The 21,092-nt window shown below is 37.0% G+C and overlaps 1 protein-coding gene across 5 annotated transcripts in view; it reads left to right on the top strand.

Moving 5' to 3' along the window:
• Positions 1-21,092, top strand: part of HECW2 (HECT, C2 and WW domain containing E3 ubiquitin protein ligase 2) — a 371,054-nt gene that overhangs the window by 297,739 nt on the left and 52,223 nt on the right. For all 5 annotated transcript variants that reach the window (XM_087435521.1, XM_087435523.1, XM_087435522.1 and 2 more), the window contains 2 exons: positions 3,147-3,249; positions 5,227-5,323. In XM_087435521.1, the coding sequence (XP_087291647.1) occupies positions 3,147-3,249; positions 5,227-5,323 (200 nt within the window). The remainder of the gene's footprint in view (positions 1-3,146; positions 3,250-5,226; positions 5,324-21,092) is intronic.

Raw genomic sequence — 21,092 nt, 5'->3', positions numbered from 1 at the left:
AAAGTGTTGGAATGTTGGCAAGGCTTCTCCAGAAATACATAGAGCCTAAATGACATTTAAAAAGTAGGATATATGAGGAAAGGTGAAGAAATTAGAGATTTTTTTAAATTCAAAGGGTGATGAGGGAGAATTCATAATGTAATAAAATGGTCAAGAGAGGATGATGAGCCATTTTGCACACCTAAGGGCCGCTGAATTTGTAGGAAGAAATGAATGTAATTTTTAGTGTGCTAAAATTCGGTTAAATATAGGGAAGTTTCTCAAGTGAGGGTTGCTGGATTAGATTTAAATCTTTGGCCAAAGCTGTGGGGCTGTGATAACTTCACTAATATTTTTTAAAATTCGGATATATCTGAGAGCTGATTTATGTAGTCTAAGTGCCCACAGAAAATGGGCAGAATTAAGAATCACTAAACTCTACTGTGTTCTCCTTTGCTAGTTCGCAGTGTCCCCTGGTAACCACATGAGGGCTCCCTGATAGGCTAACCAAAGAAAAGAAAAGAAAAAAGAATTGCTTCCTGTTTCCTTTTTTCTTTAGCAGCTTATATAAATAAAAGGAATGTGTTACGTCAAATTTTTTCTCCTTAATACAGGCTTATGCTTTGAATGTATATCATTGCTCGATCGATACACATTGTTTCTAAAACTTCCCTTAGATAAATAGAATTAAGATTCTTTTCCTGCATGCCTTTTCCACGTCTATGTGCATATCATATTTTCAGTATTATATTGTAGGTCAAATATTTTCGTAGCTTCTATTACAAGAAAAAATTATGAATGCAATAAATAACGATTTGATTCATCAAAATTCCACTCTTGGAATTTCCCCTCATTATTTACATACTTGCTCTAGTGCATCATGTGTGTTTGCTGGTTCTAAGTGCAGACATAGAAGAGTATACAAGAGAAGCTCATATAAAAATGATATATAAATCTATTGCAGGATGAAGTATGCCCCAAAATATTTATGTTTTATGAGTAGCTAATAAATCTTTACCTTGCTGTCGTTGAAATCATTAGTGGTGAACTGGATGCTGCTAACAGCATTCATCTTAACAGCAGAATGGACCTCTCACCTTTGGACCGCGTGCGTGATATGTAGCATGATTAGGGCCCTGCCTGACTTTGCCACATGGCCAGTGCCCTTTAGCCGCTTGCCTTATCTTGACTTCTCAGTATGAAGCTGCTATTTGGTCTGGTCAGGACTACCTGCATGAGATTAATAGCTATACTTCTACTTTCTTTCAACCCCTCTGCCTCAGAACTCGAATTCTTTTCATGGTCTAGTAGTCGCCTGTTGTGGGAGAGGGACCTAAGGTACACATTAAAATTTGGATGAAGCTTTCTCTTCCTATTGATGGACACTGAGCAGTGGAACAGAGATAACCCCATGAAGACTCAGCATTCGGTCCCAGTGTTGTTAGACCTTTGAGGAGAATGTGCCCTCTGCCCTAGCTGTTGGACGCATACACATCCTGCAGCATGACGCACATTCATCAGGGCTTGCCCACTGTCTGGCAGTGTGGTTTGAAGAAGTGGGGTGTCAAGGAGAAGACCTTTGGCTGTTCTGGGAAATGACGACACATGGCGACCTACTGATGGCAGAGAATGTTGGTGTATTGAAATGATGAGTTCTGGGCCTGACAAACAAGGTGTAGTTAATGATTGAATCTCCCCCAAGAGTGGCTGACTTCATCCCTCAAAGGCGATAACTCAAGAAAAGCAATGTGAGAAACTTCCAGTTACATACACAAGTCTTTCCAGCCGCTCTCTTCTACTTATTTAGCAAATATTCCAGGTAGTAGAAATTTTGGATGGAAGATCCAACAAATTAATACTTACCAAACACCTGCAGTGTGGAAACATGGTGGTTGGTGTGAGAGATACAAATAAATATGTTCCTGTGTTCTTATTAAGGAGGGAATATATGAAACTAACCATAATCCGAATGAATAAAAATATGAGTGAAAATGCTTTATAAACTGATAATAATGGCAGCTGATTTAGAAATGTACACCAAGTGCTGTGGGAGCTCAGAGAAGGTCGCGTTTAACGTCAGCTCGAAGGGGAGGGAAGGCTTCCTCGAGGACGGGCTGTTTGAACTATGCTTTAAAGGATGAGTGAGAGCATTCTTGAAGGATAAGCAAGCAGCGGAGGGTGGGGACAATATTTCTAGTTTTAGGGCCTTTGGAAAAACCCTCCCCAAACGCCTAACTGGTGCAGTAGGATAAAATGGTTGTGAAGGTTTGAAGGGGTGGGAGTAGAGGCTCTATTTTAAAAGCAGCAATTTATAAATCCAGCATGTTATTTTGGCTTTTGTTCTCTTACTCTCTTATACTACTGTTCTGCTGTGGTCTTAGAAGACTTCTTAATGTGGGGGGAAAATGCTGAAACAGAAGCTAAAGCAATGTTAGAGTTTTCTGGTAAGAATATTAATGGACATTTCTATTTATCTACTTGGATGTATGAGTTTCTAAATCTATAATAGGTACAATAAATAATTCAGGTTAGGGCAACCCTATTTAGCTCCTCCACACCTGCTGCGATTAGCTCCCTGGTGTGGGAGGTTCAAACCAGAAAGAGCTGTTGTGCTGGGTGCTCTAATAGGTGTGTAAAATTGCTTCAAGGAGATAATACAGCAACTCAGAAACCTGCACGAAGCCTGCTGTTCTTCCTCCCCTCCTCTGCTGAGGCAGGGAATTCCCTGACCTCCCTTGGCCAAAAGAAGGTATATCCTGGCAGTGCCCCGAGATATTTTGTACCATCCAGGTCTTCTCTCTGATCATCATGTTGCTGGTTGTGTTCTGTCGAGGCGGAAGTTATTCCTGATGAACAGGTCTGCAAGTTAGCTTCTACAGCCCCAATAATTGTAAGCATTGGGAACTAGTCCTGTACCACTTGGTAAATAGTCACTGCCCGACCCCCTCTCAAGGACGGGGATATGGATGCCCCAACTCCTCCCCTCAATTCAGCAGCTAACACAGAGCTTTTGAGAATCCTGTGTCAGCTCCTCGATTGGCTTCTGTTCTGACCACTTGGTCCTTAACAGTGCTCGTTGTCAAGTATTTTGAACAACTTGGCTCCAGGTGCTGATATAAAGCCCTCTAGGTCTTGGGGCAGAACATAAATGATGCTTGTGTTTGCAGGTAGGAGAAGATTCTCGACATGCAGGACCACCAGTTCTTCCCAGGCCGTCGAGTACGTTCAATACAGTCAGTCGGCCACAGTACCAGGACATGGTTCCAGTGGGTATGTCATCCCTTTCCAGAAGTTTTTGTGTTTGCTTTTCACATCAGCGTGCACCTTGCATTCTGTGCTAATACTTTACTGTCATCAGCCTGCTGCTTTCGCCCTGTACTGAGAAACGATTGCCTTATCCCTAAGAAATTGATTTGAGTCTCAAAGCACGTATGTCTTGTAAAATCCTATAGGATGAGATTTTTTTATACTATTCTAACTTTTTCTGAGTAGAGCTATTATATTAGATTGTTGAAGTTAAGGAAAAATAAGTTATTAAGGCAACTGTATTATGTAGTCATTTCAAATTAAGCATTAGGACAAACATAGACTTAGTATATATCTCATGCTTGGGACAGAATTTAAATGGTGTGTGAGCCTGTAGTAGCCTCACAAAACAAGAAAGCAATGATGGCACAGTCTTAAGGGTTTTTGTAGCAAATACAAGGTAACAAGAGCCTCCAAAATTGAAAAATAAAAATAAATGAATGTGGGCAAATTAGCCTAAAGAACAACTTGAGTTGTTATTAAAATGATGAGGTTGAAGTAGATCAGTTTTTAAGCCTGGAGCCTTAAGGCAGTGGAGTGGACAGACCGGCAGGAGGCCAGATAGGCTGCCTGCTCCATCTTAAATTTGAGCAGCTCTCCATTTGTCTACTTTCACTTTAAAATTTTTACTTTTTTAGGAAAACCTTCAGTGTGAAATGTAATGTAATGTGCTTGGTCTAAAGAAGTTTGACAACCACTGGATAAGAAGAAATCTTGGGTCAAAGTCTAACATCTACGTTTTATTATGCCCTTACTAATAGGATACTAAATACTGCACATAGAATTTTAAAGCACTATAAAATTGTTGCTCAAAAAGTTATCTAGTCCCCTATTGTGGATGGAATGTAAAAACTGTTGACACAATTTCAATTGTAAATGTGTTTTCATTATTTTTATATGGTGAAGGTACACTTGGGGACACTTTGAGTGTGACAATAGGATTCCATGTTAGCAGATAGTATTTTTTAAAAGATTTTATTCACATTAAACTAAAATGTATATGTGTAGGCAGCATGATGCAACTAAAATTTGAACTGGCAAATGTCTAGAAAATTGTATTTCTTTTGTTTGATCATTTGTTGCTTTAAGTAAGGCATGTTTCTTGATCATATTTATAAACACAAGAATGTTACTGAACTAGAACTACTGATGTTTGAGAATTCAGACACTCAGTTCTGTGATTTAAATATATCTATATTTCTGATTATAAATACATATAATCTAGATGATTCATTTTAAGTAAAAAAATTAGTTTTCTTGGCAAAAGAGGTATTAAAAGAGCCCTTACTAAATTTTAACTATTTTTGATCTTCTGTGGAGGTTAGCCAGCCTTGACTAAGATATAAATTTTTCTTTTAACATATTGTGTACATAGTTGATGACGCTGATTGTGTTGTAGCTGTTGGTATGATTGGTTTGGTAAAGAGCTATGTGTAGCTTAATGGCATTTATTTCCACATAGAATTTGGGGATGATTTGTCCTCTGCGTTTTGATAGTAGTTGTTCCTGGCAACTATTGCATTTTGGCAACTCTTGTTCTGCCTCTTTACCTCTCTGCGTCTCTAGATGGCTGATGTTTAATCAGAAGATGGTTTTTCATGTCTAACACGTGCTGATGAGGTTGATTTTGGCAAGCAGTAGCTTACAGCGAGCAATATCTAGAATCTTGTTGGTGATCTCATCTTGCACTTTGGTAGTAAATATGGCTCATCAAATGAGTCTAATGAGTGCTTCAGTAAGTCACACCTAAAAGATCTAAGTCCACTACTCATATGACAGGGTAGACACAAATTGGAATTTAAGCATCTGTAGTGGCTCCAAACTAGGACTTTGAGTATAAGGAATATTAACCAGAAAAACAGATTTTTGAAAGTTTGGACTTATGTGCATAAAACTAATAACAGATTTTTAAAATATTATTATATTTTCTGATTTTTTCAGCTTATAATGACAAGATTGTTGCATTTCTGCGCCAACCCAACATCTTTGAAATTCTACAAGAGCGTCAACCTGATCTTACTAGGAATCACTCACTCAGGTAACCATAATATTGGTATTTGGTTTAAGTCGTGTAAGCCTAACTATTAAATCTTCAGTAACACTGATAATCATCTCAGAAATTCACTCTTTCTCTCTGGCTCTCTGAACAAAGGCATCTTGTGCACAAACACTTTATGTCATCAACACCAGGTCAATGCAGTCCTGGCTTTTCTCTATTAGGTTCAAAGGTTGAATAAGATTGACAAAAGAACCTAGAACCCTCTTGAAAAAAGAAAAAGAATGAAAGAGAAACAAAAATTCACAGCCAAAAATGCATCCTAGATGCGCAGATTATAATGAAAATAATAAGACACTGACCTTTTTTGAGTGTAGCTTGAGTAAACAAAAGTAACAGAGTTTATTGAATTGCAATTTATAAAATCCTTGATTTTACTAGGTAAAATACTTGGTATTCACATTTTTCTGTAATAAAAACACAGTGGAACCCAAGAAAGGAATCTGATCCTCTCCACAGTCCAGCGTTCCCCTGCGCGAACCCTCTCTTCTAAACAACTCTTCGATGCATCACGCTGCAAGCCCAATTTTACTTTCCTCAATACATGCTGTTCCTTTTCCCTGAGAAGTTTTTCTCTTCTTCTGCGTTTGGCAAGAAAGATCTTTCCTTTAAAACTCAATACAATCTGCCCCTCCTTGAAGTTTTTCAGCTCCACTGTGCTCTCATGATCTAGTCTAGTATTTCTCAACTTCAGTGCTCTAGGGATCAGTGGAGATGGAAAAAAGTGTGAGTTTCTGCTGGAAATCTGGCATAACTCAAAGCCCATTTAGTTTACACGCCACCTTTACTGGTAGAAATACTTTTGTCCCATGGTGTCATCCTGGTCCACAGCAGTGATTCTCAAATACTACTCTACCAAGTTGTGCCGAACTGTTTTCATCAGGATCACCTGGGGAGCTTTATAAAGTACAAATTGCCAGGTCTTGTCTCCCTTCCTTGAATCTACACCCCCTATCCTCCCATGCCCTGCCCAGAAGTTTAATTCAAAGGGTCTAGAGTAGAGCTCAAACATTTAATTTCTTAAAGCCTTTCTATATAATTCCGACGGCACAGCCAGGTATAATAACCTCTGGTCTAGATTTGATAATTAATTATGTAACATATCAAGTTGTCCTTCGTACTATTTTGGTTATGTGACTTTTGTGCTTTAATTTGACTTTTCAAGTCCTCATGCTTTATTTTCCAATTAGATTATAAGCTCCATACAAATAGGGATCTTATTCAACTCATCATTATTTTTCCTCCGTACTGCTCAAATCTCTAGAATAGCACTTTGCATATAGTGAATGTAAATATATATATATATATTTGTTGATTTGAAAATAAATTATCAAATATTCTTCTTATGATGTTCTCAGTCTCTCCTATCTTTTTTTATTGAGGTATAATTGACATACAACATTATATTAGTTTCAAGTGTACAGCATAATGATTCAATATTTGTATATATTGTGAAATGATCACCACAATAAGTCTAATTAACATCCGTCACCATACATAGTTACGGAATTTTTTTTTCTTGTGATGGGAACTTTTAAGATCTCTCTTAGCAACTTTCAATTAGGCAAAACAGTATTGTTAACTGTAGTCACCTTGCCGTACATTACATCCCCATGACTTATTTTTTTATAACTGGAAATTTGTGCCTTTTGACTCTCTTCACCCATTTTGCCCACCCCCATCCTGTCAGTCTCTCATATCTTTCAAGTTGTCATTACCTTCTAAAGTTTCTAAGGCTAAAGCTACATATAATTTTGACACCACAAACGTTACTCATACAGAAATCCCAATTTCACATTAGTTAACATCTGACTCAAGTCTCAGTGTCCCCAACTTGACGAGCATGCTGTTCTCAATCACAAACAATTATAAAAATTATACAAGCTCTCATTTTGTATGTTTTTATATTATGGCATCCACTCAGTAATCCATGGTCCACTAGAGAACCCTGTGTAAGACGTTTTAGTTCATGAAATTGCAGAAATGAGCTCCTCAGTTGTCTAATGAGAGATCTTAGGGATTCTGGGTCACAAAACAAAATCCCTCCTCTTTTGCTAATCATGAAATAAGAACTCTATTTTCTCTCTTTTCTGCCAACTCCAGCCCCAACACACACACACACACACACACACACACACACACACACACACTTCTAGTCAATATCTGTTCCTCTGAAAGTACCCCACCCCCACAAATAAGAACAAAAAAGAGGAAACTCAAGTTATTTTCCGGTTTTGCTCTGCACTCCACGGTCTTATTTACACCAATTTAACATATCCTCAGATCTCCACCATTGGAGAAATGGGGTGATTTATATACCTGAACAGGGCGTCCAACATTACCGTTATTCTTTAGTGACTTGACAGAACCTTAGCAGATCCTCTAACAGAGGGAAGAGCCGCAGGCCCCAGAGGGTAGCTTCCAGTTTTGTTTTTATTTCTCTTCCTTTTTAGAGTCTTAAAAGTTTCTAATCTTCTAAAGATTGCCAAAGATTTTTATTTTTTAGTGACACCTGGGGTCCTCACTTGAGCACAGTCTTTCTTGTAACATAGATCTCGCATGATAATCTATTACTAAGAAATTATTTGGTAGGTTTTGAAATGTTTCCATCTTATGCCAAAATTTATTTTTAAGTTTCCATTTACACTTTCTAAAACTGTTTACAGAATTTGACCATAAAAAGTGTATGTAGGGGCCGGCCTGGTGGTGTAGTGGTTAAGTTCGCACATTCCGCTTCAGTGCCCCGGGGTTTCCTGGTTCGGATCCTGGGCACGGACCCACTTACCGCTCATCAAGCCATGCTGAGGCAGCATCCCACATAAAGGAGCTATAACTCTACAACTATGATATACAGCTGTGTACTGGGGCTTTGGGGAGAAAAAAGAAAAATAAAAAAAGGAGGAAGATTGCCAACAGATGTTAGCACAGGGCCAATCTTCCTCAAAAAAAAAAAGTGTATGCAGTCATGACAAGTAGAAGGAAGCAGGAACTTAAATCAATGAGATAATGCTGTTCCTCTTACAGAGTGTGTGTCACAGTGCACTTTTATTTTCTGAAAAGTTTTTGGTAGTTAAGCATTTTGCTTATCATAGCAACATAATGGGGAAGTTTGTATATCTCAGAGAACATTCTGTTTCATATAGTTACAAACTGCATTGTAAGAAGCATTCCCACAAACGCAGGGGTGGGGAACCAGCTGGGGTTCTTTAATCTCGTATTTCAGTGATATTTTTGATAAGAGATTTATGCATGGAATAGAGCCACTGAGTAATTGTGTGTCAGAAGTAACTGTGTGCCTTGCAGTCATATCCTGAGCAAGCGTTCCCAATGCCAGTGTAGCTCTGTGGCACAGCCACTTAAAAGAAATATGCTTTCTTATTTTATCCATAGTATAATGAAGAAAAAGTGTTAGCCCTTGGGAGATTCAAATAGGTGCACCTCTTTACTTTGTATTTTTCCTGTTTTGCTTGTGATTCCTCCTAAACCAGAGGATAGCGGCAGTTTGTTTAGTTTGTATCCATATAAAGCTTCCTCTTCCTTGACACTCCACTTGTGTATCTTTTCCTGTAAAATGGCTGTGGTCTTCCATGCAGTGGGATATGGCTTTTGCTTTCAATTGCTGTATTTAAATCACTGCTCCAATGTCATCTATCATGCAAATACGAATGCTACGAAGTTGTCCTCCCTTTTTCTTTTTAATCTCAGAAGAGGTTTATTTCTTCAGTTAGAAAAGTCAACCTCAGTACCACCTCCATCAAATGCGTAGTGTCACCATTGGATTACTATGTCCTTCTATTGGGTCTCACTGAAAGACAGTAATCATACTGAGAAGCTTTTTGTATGCTGTGAAATTAAAATAAAAGCTGAAATAAAATGGTCTAATATTTTATCTGAAGACAAATGTATTCATTAAGAAAACACAACCTTTTAAGGATATTTTATAGGTGAGTATAATGAATACAAATTCAATAAAATTTTTGGTATTGGTATTTGTACAACATTTTATTATGAACAAGGATCCAGTGTCATAAAACTTGAAGTTGAGAATTTCCCAGTAAGTCTGTCTACTAGTCCAGCTTTCCCCAGGCATCAGTCATAATTATTTTGGGCTCCAGGCTGATTCCTTCTTGAGTGCTTCCTTAAATAAGTTCCCTTGCCATGAGGATGTGGTCTGTGATCACATTCTGTGTAAATTGGGCCATTCCATTTTTTATGTCATTAGTAAATTAGTAACTTGGAAGTCAAGAAATTCTGAGCCACAAAAGACAAATGGATCCATGTCTCAGTGTTCACCGGAATAGAAGCAAACACAGACTATATGACCTTCTATTTCTTTCCGTCATCCTATTTTAAGAGCCCTGGAATTTTGTTATTGCTCGATTATACTCTTAATTTTTTTCATTTTAAAAATAGTATGTGCCATTGTAAAATTATCAAACAGAATTGTAGAAGTTTATGAAATAAAAAGTTAAAATTTCCAAAAGCTGGCTTTCATAAAACAAACCCCAGTGTTCAAAATTTCTAATCTATTTCTTGTCCAGTTTTCTAGCAAATGAATTTTTCTACTTTTAATATTGGGCTGGAAATATTCATCTCAGCTAACATCCGAGTTGCTTGGTCAAAATAGCATAAATGTACTTCTGCCGATCCTGAAGCATTTTCCTGTTAAGACCTGCCTAGCTGTCTCTCATAGTCTTCTCCTGATTTGTTTTCTGCTCACTCAGATGTCTGGAACCAACATGACAAACTTCTGATCTCTGTTGTACCAAATTTAAATAACAGGAAATCTGGATTAGAACTGTTATTTTCCCATGGACCATTTACATAGGCATAATTATTGAATTTTTTAATACATCTGATTAAAATAATTTATTGACACCACATAGTAATGGTCATTGGAGAGTCCTGGTCTGTCTCTCACTGAAAGACCACCATTAATAATGGCTCTTGGAAAGTAATAGAATATAGATCTTAAGAGTTGAGATTTGAATTCTAAAATTTACATGGAACCACAAAAGACCCCAAATAGCCAAAGCAATCCTGAGAAAGAAGAACAAAGCGGAAGGCATCACACTTCCTGATTTCAAGCTATAGTATAAAGCTATAGTAATCAAAACAGTACGGTGCTGGCCTAAAAACAGACACATAGATCAGTGAGACAGAGCGAGAGCCCAGAAATAAACCCAAGCATATATGGTCAACTCATATTTGACAAGGGAGCCAAGAATACTCAGTGGAGTAAAGACAGTTTCTTCAATAAATGATGCTGGAGAAATTGGATATTCACTTGTAAAAGAATGAAACTAGACCCCTGTCTTACACCACTCAAAAAACTTAACTCAAAGTGGACTAAAGACGTAAATGTAAGATCTGAAACCATGAAACTCCTAGAAGAAAACATAGGAAAAAAGCTTCTGGACATGGGTCTTGGTAATGAATTTTTGGATATGACATGTAAAACACTAGCAACAACATCAGAAATAAACAAACGGGACTACATCAAACTAAAAAGCTTCCACATAGCAAAAGAAACTGTCAACAAAGTGAAAAGACAACCTACAGAATGGGAAAAAATATTTGTAAATCTTATATTTGATAAGGGGCTAAGTCATACAACTCAATAGCAAAAAAACAAATAACCTGATTAAAAAATTGGCATAGGACCTGGATAGACATTTCTCCAAAGAAAATATACAAAGGCCAAGAGGTACATGGAAAGATGCTCAACATCACTAGTCATTGGGGAAATGTAATAAAACCACAATGAGATGTCACCTCACGCCTATTAGAAGAGTCATCATCAAGAAGACAAGAGACAGGGACTGGCCCACTGGCATGGTGGTTAAGTTCACACACTCCACTTCAGTGGCCCAAGGTTCGCAGGTTCAGATCCTGGGTGCAGACCTACACATCAAGCCATGTTGTGGCGGCATCCCACATATAAAATAGAGGAAGATTGGAACAGATGTTAGCTCAGAGACAATCTTCCTCAAGTGAAAAAAGAGGAAGACTGGCAACAGATGTTAGATCAGGGCCAATCTTCCTCACCAAAAAAAAAAAGACAAGAGATAAGAGATAACAAGTGCTGGCAAGGATGTGGAGAAAAGCGAACCCTTGTACACTGTTGGTGGGATTGTAAACTGATACAGCTACTATGGAAAACAGTATGGGGGTCCCTCAAAAAATTAAAAATAGAACTACCATATGACCCAGCAATTCTGTTTATGGGTATATATCCAAAAGAAACAAAAACACTAACTCAAAAAGATGTCTGCACCCCCATGTTCATAGCAACATTATTCACAATAGCCAAGACTTGGAAACAACCTAAACATCAATTGATGGATAAATGGATAAAGAAGTTATGGTATATCTATATCTATATCTATAGCTATATCTATATCTATATGTACAATGGAATATTATTCAGCCATTATCCTGCCATTTGCAACAACATGGATGGACCTTGAAGGCATTATGCTAAGTGAAGTAAGTCAGACAGAGAAAGAAAATACTGTATGATTTCACTTATATGTGGAATATAAAAACAAACAAACTCAGAAAAAGAGATCAGACTTGTGGTTACCAGAGGCAGCAGGTGGAGGGTGGGGGAACTGGAGAAAGGTTGTCAAAAGGTACAAAGTTCCAGTTACAAGGTAAGTAAGTACTAGGGATGTAGTGTGCAGCATGATGACTATAGTCACTCTGCTGTATGATATATAGGAAAGTTGCTAAGAGAGTAAGTCGTGAGAGTTCTCATCACAAGGAAAAATATTTGTTTTCTTATTTTGCTTTCTCTTTTTATTGTATCTCTGTGAGATGATGGATGCTAGCCAAACTTGTTATGATAATCATTTCACAACGTATGTAAGTCAAACCATTATGCTGTACACCTTGAACTTATGCTCAATTATATCTCAGTAAAACTGGAAAGAAAAAGAAAAGTTTAGCTTTGGAGTCAGACAGACCTGGTTTGAATTCTGGCTCTGCAGTTACTCACCAGGTAACTTTGAATGAGGGATTTAACCCTTCCAAGTTGTCGTTTCCTCATCTGTAAAATATCAATAGGAATTTCTGACTTGCTGAGTCCTTTTGAAGATTAAATGAGATAATGTATTTAAAGTACTTGGTATTGTGTAAGCAGTAGTAAGCATACCACAAATTTAAATTAATATTATCTTAGTAATCTGTCCTACACTTCTTTATTGCATCGCAAGGCCTCAGTTTAAAGTAATTTGCCCCTAAATTTACTCTGATTCTCAAAAGCACTATTCCTGAGACTGGTCCTGTGAATAAATGGAACCATATGATTCTGTGAATATAGTTAAAATACAGAAAGGCACTCTTGAGTTCCACGATGAACTTCTGTTTAGGAAGGCTTTCTAGTGTTGGGCTCACACTGTTCCCCATGTGAAGATTTGCTCTAAAATCTTTTCCATGTCTAAGATGAAACCAGCCTTCATTGTGCCATGCCTACACAGAAGACTGAGCCTCTCGCTCATGGTTCATCAGAAGTTGCTGAGGGTCAAAATATCTTGGCAACCTCATTGAGATAACCATTTCAGAAGCCATACAAAGTTATGTTAAAACATCTTCGCAGGCAGCTAATCTTGTAGATCTAAAGAGAGATTTGGGATTTTGCTACCTAGGACAGTAAGGAACACAGATTCTTAAGATGCTGTCACCTAGTCTATGGCTTCTGCAGAAGGAGTAATTGCTACTCGTTTTTATTTGAGTGGACATGCTAGTTTATAGTTGTATATAGGCTTTTGACATATACATCATGTATTTGTCTAGTTTTCACGTTTTCCATGCATAGAATCTCATAACTATTAACTTGAAAACAACTGGACAGTCAATCACTTAAAAAAAAAAAGGCCCAAAAGAAGAACTCTCATAGCCAAAATTAGTTTAAATTCTTTTAAAGTATTACACCCAGGTATTTGTTAAATCATTTTCTCATAAATATAGTTCCCTGATATAACTTGGAAAGATTTCCCAAATTACAAATATGTTCATCCACTGGATATTTCTTTAAAGCATTGTATTTTCTTGCTAACAAATGGTTCCATCAGGGTTTTCAAACCATTTTCTAGCATAAAGAATAGCCGTGTTTTAGGTATGTCTGTTCCACTATTGATTTTTGCTGTATTCTATTGCATTTATCAAGAAAACACTTCAGCAAAGTGTCATCTTCTGCAGTAGCTCATCAGATATGGACTCTGTGTGGCCCAAAGAAAAATTTCATTACTGAATCCAGTCTCAGTGCTTTCCCTAAACCCAAAAGAATAATAGCCATTTCTAAAATCGTAGAGAACAATGCGTTATCGTTTATGATAGCACAAAATGATTTTTAATGAAATCTGCTTTTGACAAATGTTATTAGTGAATCAGAAGCATTTCTTACAAAGCAAACAAAATATGTATCCCCTCTCTGTTAGTAATGTATTTTTTTCTTTTTTGTCTCTCTCAATGGATTTAGATAGTTATGAAAACTGTCTTCAGAAAAATTAACTTGGCTAAAATTAAAATCTCCTTGTTTCATGCACATTGTCCTACATACAAATGGATACTCTTAATACATCCCGTTGAATCAGTTATTACTCTCAGTTCCTTGGGGGTACATTTTACAGAAAACATTCTTGCAGACCCATCAGGGTGCCGTTGTCCTAAAAATCAGGTATCCTATGTGTATGACTTTTATAATTTACAATAGAAATGGCTTAACAGTACCATCTGTGCTTAAAATCTTTAAAAACATCTTGTAATTTTCTACCATATTTATTTCTTATGTACTTGTATTCCAAATCAAGTGCAAGCAACATGAAGTCAAGTTCTATATCATAACTCATCTTTTTAATCCTCATGGGACCTCATATCTTATATTGCATAGAGTGGGTGTTTGAGAAGTATTTGGTAAATCAGTCAATTTCATGGGCAGTATATTTGGGACTTAATGATAGCTTAATGATAAACTTAATGAAAAACTTGATAAAACTGTTTATCTCAGAGGGCAAGTACTACATTTCCATGACACAAAATCACATATATAAAGATACAGAATCCATCTTCTTAATACAACAATTTATATATCTTTGTATATTCTAATACATCATTTTAGATCTCAGGAAATGATAGCATAACAATTATTTATTTTGGAAACTTGGCTAAATTTCTCTAGCACAAAACATTATTCTGATTATTGAGATGGAATTTTGAGTGATGTTCCCAACTCTTAAAATTACGTTGAGATTTTGATGGGGAGTGTTTTTTATTTTTAAGTTATTTGGATATAATTAAAATATTTATAGTTTTCTATTTTTCTTCTACAACTAAAATACATTTTTCCACATATTCAACCTTTTCATTTCTTACAATAAAATTTTCTTGTTTATTTATTTAGGAACTGAATATTTCTTGTTTAGGTTTTCCCAAAGTATTTTATGTTTTTGTTTCTGTTGTGGGTGGACTTTTTTCTTTTTTTAGTCTTCTAAATAATGACTGCCAAAATGTTGGAAACTACTAGTTTTTGTAGTACTGTTTTCCAGAAATTGGTGCTTCAAGTTCTTTTTTTTTTTCTTTTTCTTTTTTTTCTTTTTTTTTCCGCAAAGCCCCAATAGATAGTTGTACGTCACAGTTGCACATCCTTCCAGCCACTGTATGTGGGACGCGGCCTCAGCATGGCCCGAGAAGCGGTGCGTTGGTGTGCCCCCGGGATCCGAACCTGGGCCGCCAGGAGCGGAGCGCGCGCACTCAACCGCGAAGCCATGGGGCTGGCCCTCAAGTTCTTTTTCCCTTGCCTTCATGTTTTATATCACTGTTTAGAAAATATTGCCTTATCCCTATTTATCCCTTTACTTGCTGTTTAACTGGCTTGTCCATTCTAATTGCTTCACAGTAACCAATTTGTTTGTTTGGGTTTTTTATATATATATTTATCTTAAAAGAAAAACTATAGGCAGATATAACATAGTATCAATTCCTGACTATATTTTTAGTTAAAACACTTAGGAAATGCATAATAAAATATTATAATGCATAAGAAAATACAAATGTATAACCTTTAGTTATACATTCTAGTATATTCTAGATATTAATTCCTCAGAATAACAATGGGCTTAGGGTTCAAGCTGTTAGAATGCCTTAGGTAAGGTGTCTTATAACCAAATGCTTTTGTGTGTAATAACTAAACTCCTTTTTGGAGTCCGAAATGTTTTCTTTATATAGAATTTTACTTTATTGAGAATAAAGTTTCCCATTATCTATTGAATTATGAGAACTACAAAGCCTTTATATGCATTATCTCTTTGGTACTCACAGCATTTTTTAGAGAGGCCAGTGTCTTATCTGCTGCATATCGTAAAAGTACTCAATAAATATTTGTGGAATTAACCAAGGTTAAAGAGCATGATTAAAACAACTTGCTAACAACAGAAACGGAAAGAGGAGTCAGTTACCAGGCATCTAGTTTGCCTCTATTTTCATTAGATCATTGAAAAAGGAATAAATAATTATGAAAAAGGAATAAATAATTATGAGGCCTATCTAATAATATACTCAATAGATAAAATTATTGAGTACTACTATGTAATTGGTTCCATGCTAAGTATTTTATTTGCATTTGTTCCTTTAATCCTTCCCACAACCCTGTGAGGCAGGTACTATAATTATGCTTATTTCAAGATGAGGAAACAAGCTAAGGGAGTTAAGTAACTCTAAATTCTTAGCAAGGAGCTGATTTATATCTATTTACAACAAATTTTGCCCTTAAACATATGGCTAATTGATGTCAGTTCTCTGTGTCCATAAGAATCGTGTGACCATAAGGGACCTATATTTCCAAATCTAACCTATATAATGGGAAGTAGAAAGAAAAGTTGCTCTTTCTACTACTTGGCTCTGTCCTTCAAGTCAGACCATGCCCTGTGACTGTAATAAAGAGTATGAATGATCAGTGCTAATTTTCCTTTCTTGACATTACACCATTAGAGAAGTCATGGAGGATTTCTCCAAAATTGCCCTCAGGCAGTTTTAAAAAACATATGTATTTTTGAAGGTGTTACTGAACCATGTGTGTGCAGAGTCTGCAATCCAGAGAGTTTTGTGGTTTAGAAGCATTGCTGCTTCTGATTGTCTCTGATCACGTGCCCTTCTTTAACTTCACCAAAATGTTGGTTGGTTTCAATGAGAGTCTTTTCTGTGGGAATTCCGGTCTTGAGGCTGTGTTCATTGTCCTCGGATGATCTTCTGCTCAAGTTGATCTTCTGGGGTGATTCTGTGCCCTGGAGGAAGTGGTTACAAAGGTCTAAATATAATGGGCATCTGAGACACAGCAGTCGCTACCAACTTTTTTCTGAGGTTGTCACTGTACAGTTTAACATCTTGTTATGACAGCTGTGAATTTTCTTAAGAGATTGCCTCTTTACCTGTCTTTGCACTTCCCTCAGTGGGTTCTGTTTTAGTAATCTGATGTCAGCTTTCTGATTCTTTTTCTCAGCCACAACAAAAAATGATAGCAAGATAGTTTATTCCAAACAGTGAGTGGACTCAGGGAAATTTGTTTGGAGCCAACTCGGTTATTTTGACATTAACTGATCATGTGCCTGCTTTGTCTTTTACTGAGCACTCCTTGTGTGCACAGTATATGGGTGTTTGGGGAACACAAACATAAAGGAGGAAGGGCTTTTGCCCTCAAGAAATTCGCGTTTCAAAAGGAACTTAAGTTGTAACTGAGAGGCCCAGTGAGAAGGTGCGGTGGAGGAGGTGCTGGCTGTGCTCCCAAGGGCACAGAGAGAGGAACACACCCAGGCAGAGGGTCAAATGACGGCATGTTATTTGAATATAATCTTAACCTCATTATAAGCCACTAAAATTGAATAGAATTTCTTCATTAAGGAGAAGGCAACAGAGAAAGAAATTAGAGGACTGTCACAGATTCCTTCTAACTATAAATGTGTAAAGTAAACTTGAATAAACACATTAATGTAACTTTTAAATGCCCCTCTAATCAGAGTCATGTATCTTTAATAATATTTCTCAAACTAGTTATGTTTATTTCAGACACTGAGTGGACTCATGAAAATTTGTTAAGAGCCAAGTCTGTTATTTTTCATTGTACAAGTAGAAGAAATATTGCAGATCTACAATGTTGACTTTAACTACTTTTATTTTAATGAAACATAAATACCTACCAATGTAAAATATGCATAAACTTCTTATCCTTACAGCTTTTATAAACTATAAAACCAAAAGACATACAAATTAAGTAAAAACTAAGTCAAAAATATCGAATTAATGATATTGATGTGAGAAGATCACAAAACAAAAATAAAATTTCAGAAGCCAAATCGCCAATATTGAAACCATTGTCAGTGGAAAGATATATTTGTGCTTTTTGTTTCACTTGTGTTTGACTTGATTCTTTTGATTTTGCATCTGATGGTCCATCATGTGCATCTGTGGCATTATCATGGTCATCGTTTTTCCTTCTTAACAAATAGCTTATTTTTATCTACTGATTCGTTGTTTTGACAAGCCAGTTCATTCAGTAGTGCACCCCAAATACAATACTGGAGAAAAAAATGCATCGTTAAATGTACCATGTGATGATCCTACCACCACTTTTCTATTTGCAAGCTATTACAAAATTTTTCTTCTTAGAATAAGCCATGACATCTTTTATGCTATATTTAGCATAAATGCATAGTTTACTTTTTAAATCCATTTCTTTTGTTTTCTCTTTAGCCTATGGCAATTTATGTATGCATTACCTTGCCTCACTTCATCAGTTTCATTATGCAAATTAATACTGCAAAAGAAAAGTTTTGTGTTTCTAAACGGTAAGAGAATTGTGCCTGAGAGGCAGACAGGGACTGTTGTTATCATATTTAACATCAAGGCCCTGCAGACCCAGGGGCCTGCTCACCAGCACTTTGCAAGTTCATCTCTGATCACTTGGCACCAACTGCCTTGTAAATGCAAACACGGGAGCTGAAGTTACATGGCAGTGTTCAGTTGTAAATGTCATCTAGATTATCCAAAATATGCTTACTTCAGTGTTAGCAGTTTTGATCATCAAAGTGAAAACACAAAATTTCTAAATTCTCCCAGAACTCGAGCTTATGTCTGTAGATTTCTAGTAGACAGAGACACTAGTTTGAGAAATACTGATCTGTAGAATATTGGGCAAATACCTGATAACCACGAAGTAGTTCCTGGTGTTTTTTTTGTTTTTCTCAGAAAAGATTGGTGACATTTCTGAGGATATCTGCTGACTTCTCTCTTCCTCAGCCTTGATCTGCTCTCTGGACAGTCAATAAGCCAATGCCTTCTTTGTTTCTACGTGAAAGAACTTTATGAAAGACTTTATAGAATGGGAGTGGGTATAAGGCCTAAACAGAGTTAAGTGAATCAAACATTTAAATATTTTCGTATAATACTAGAATTGCCCATTGACCTCCTTTCCTCCACTGCACCATGACCTCTTTGAGAAAGGGACTGTGTCTCATACTCTATTGGATTCCCAGTGGGTGATACCATGCCCAGCACATAATAGGGCATGGTATCACCTTTGCTGAAAAAATGAATGACTATAAGAAAGTACTTAGTGGCATGATGATAACATGTTCCGGTGTCTTGTTCCTGGAAACATATGACCCGCAGTTTGTCATTGTGATAAATTAGCTGGCCTGATAGAAAACTAGTCTCAGCCTGCCTCTGGTATGTTCTCGCCCAAAGAATCAGACCAGTTGCCTTCACTACCTTATAGTATCTGGAAAGTGATGAAAAGTTTCCCAGTTGGCGTATTTCCTCTGGTGTCTTTCCCTTTCCTTTCTTCACCCTGTCATCCTTGTGACTCAGGAAGCTATGATCTTTTCCTTATTCACAGGAAGCATTCAGGCTGCAGTCCAGAGCATGCTATCGTTTCCATCACTCAGCCTGCTCTGTAGCTCCAGTTAGAGAAGTGGAGGAGAGTGCTCAGCTGTTTGTTTTCTGGTTTGGTTCTGTTTGCTGGATTCCTTGATGATAGACTAAGGAGATAAGCTGTGCTTAACTCTGGGAGATAGCTTTTGATTCTGTAGGATTCCAAAAAGGAAATCCAACTCCAGTCTCGGGAAGGCGCGGACCCACAGACACAGGAGACCGAGCTTGATGCAAATGCACGAGGTTTTATTAAGCGGAGCTCCGGGTCGACACGTATCTCTCGCAGGAGACAGAGGGGTCGACCCCGAACCTTAAGGGGCAAGCTCTTTTATAGGATTCGGAAGCATAAAGCGGGAAAAGGTTGGCGCGGTCTTACATGATTGGCTAATTTAAAACATTTAAACAGTTACATTTTATGGCGCGAATTGCTATGGCGCGAAGCAATTATCAGGTTACACACACGCGTCCCCATCTGGACCCCCTCCACCCCGACCCTCCCAAACTTATCCCTCTGGAGCACTCTCTTGTTCTCAATTTTCCCCGAACAGTTTAGGGCAAGTCTTCTATGAATAGAGTCAGTCAGGATCGATAAACGTTCCCCCTTATACCAGGAATCCTTAGGGTGTGGAGGTGCCTGTCTCTAAGGTATTAACTTTTAAATTTTTAATATAATTTACTTCCTTCAATTCTTCAAGATCAAAGCATATTGTTACTGACCCTTACAAGAGTACTTCTTTGGTTAAGTTACTGTTCATTTTTTCAGCAGGATAACTTTTCTCTAATTTAGCTTTTTTAAACCAACTTTTAATCTCTTATCAAAAAATCATTCACCAGATAATGGGCCTTGGGTTCTGTCATGTGCTTCACACTTCACAGAAGTGTGTAACAGTTGAGGGAAAATGTTCTGCTCGGTTCGAGCCGTGAAACTGAAATAACTTTAAGCAGAGAGGCTGGCCTTTCTCTTCTGGACAAGTTCTTTACATGCATTTTGCCATTCATAATATATATGTCTACTGGCAATGAAAGACAGGAAAGAAAATGGGGCAATACCAAAGATGAGATGATTCATATGCTAACATATTATGTAAATGGACCTAGCCAGAAGAAGCCAAGGACCAAACTCTGTCCTATTTAAGCTATGTGGCTATGGGCAAATCATTTGACTTTTCTGTGCATTAGGGAATTTTTCATCTCAACAATTAAAGCTTGCCTTCCATCTCATTGCCTTCAAGCAATCAAGAAGAGAATTTGGAATTTGGAAATATAAAATGCAGTGGAACTTGATGAAAATGTCAAGCAGAAAAGCAAGATGTTCTATAGATAAGAACTAAGTCTAAATAAATACATCAGAGATTTTATTTTATAGTACTCAGGAATCAGAATATGTGTCGTTAGCACTTAGAGTAAAATTGCACACTTGTGTTGGCCCCTGTGTTCCTGTCAAATGTACTGCTTTCAGTACCATAGTTTATATTCTTATTTTTTATAATTCTTATAAAAATTAATGTGGTGTGCTTTGAAATAGCATGATTGAAGTGAAGGGACGCAACTAAGAAAAATTTTATTAAAATTGTATTCATAGAAAGAATTGAAAATAGTAACATGATGACTGAGCAAACAAAAAGAAAAACAACTGGTGTTATCACATTTATCTATAATAAAATAAGGATAGAAATAGTTCACATTGTTGTGTTTGATATGTATGTGTAAGTAGTATATATACATTTGCACAAGTATACACACAGTGTATTTCGCTGACTGTAGTAAACCGAAAGTGTTTCAGGCTTTCAGTTACTTGAAAGAGCTGTGTGCTTTTATATTGAATATA

The sequence above is a fragment of the Ceratotherium simum genome, chromosome 9 (genome assembly GCF_057802395.1).
Source record: "Ceratotherium simum simum isolate JZ-2026a chromosome 9, ASM5780239v1, whole genome shotgun sequence".
Taxonomy (NCBI): Eukaryota; Metazoa; Chordata; class Mammalia; order Perissodactyla; family Rhinocerotidae; genus Ceratotherium; species Ceratotherium simum.
Note: the sequence above shows the minus strand (reverse complement) of the source record. Positions and strands in the feature narration are given on the sequence as shown.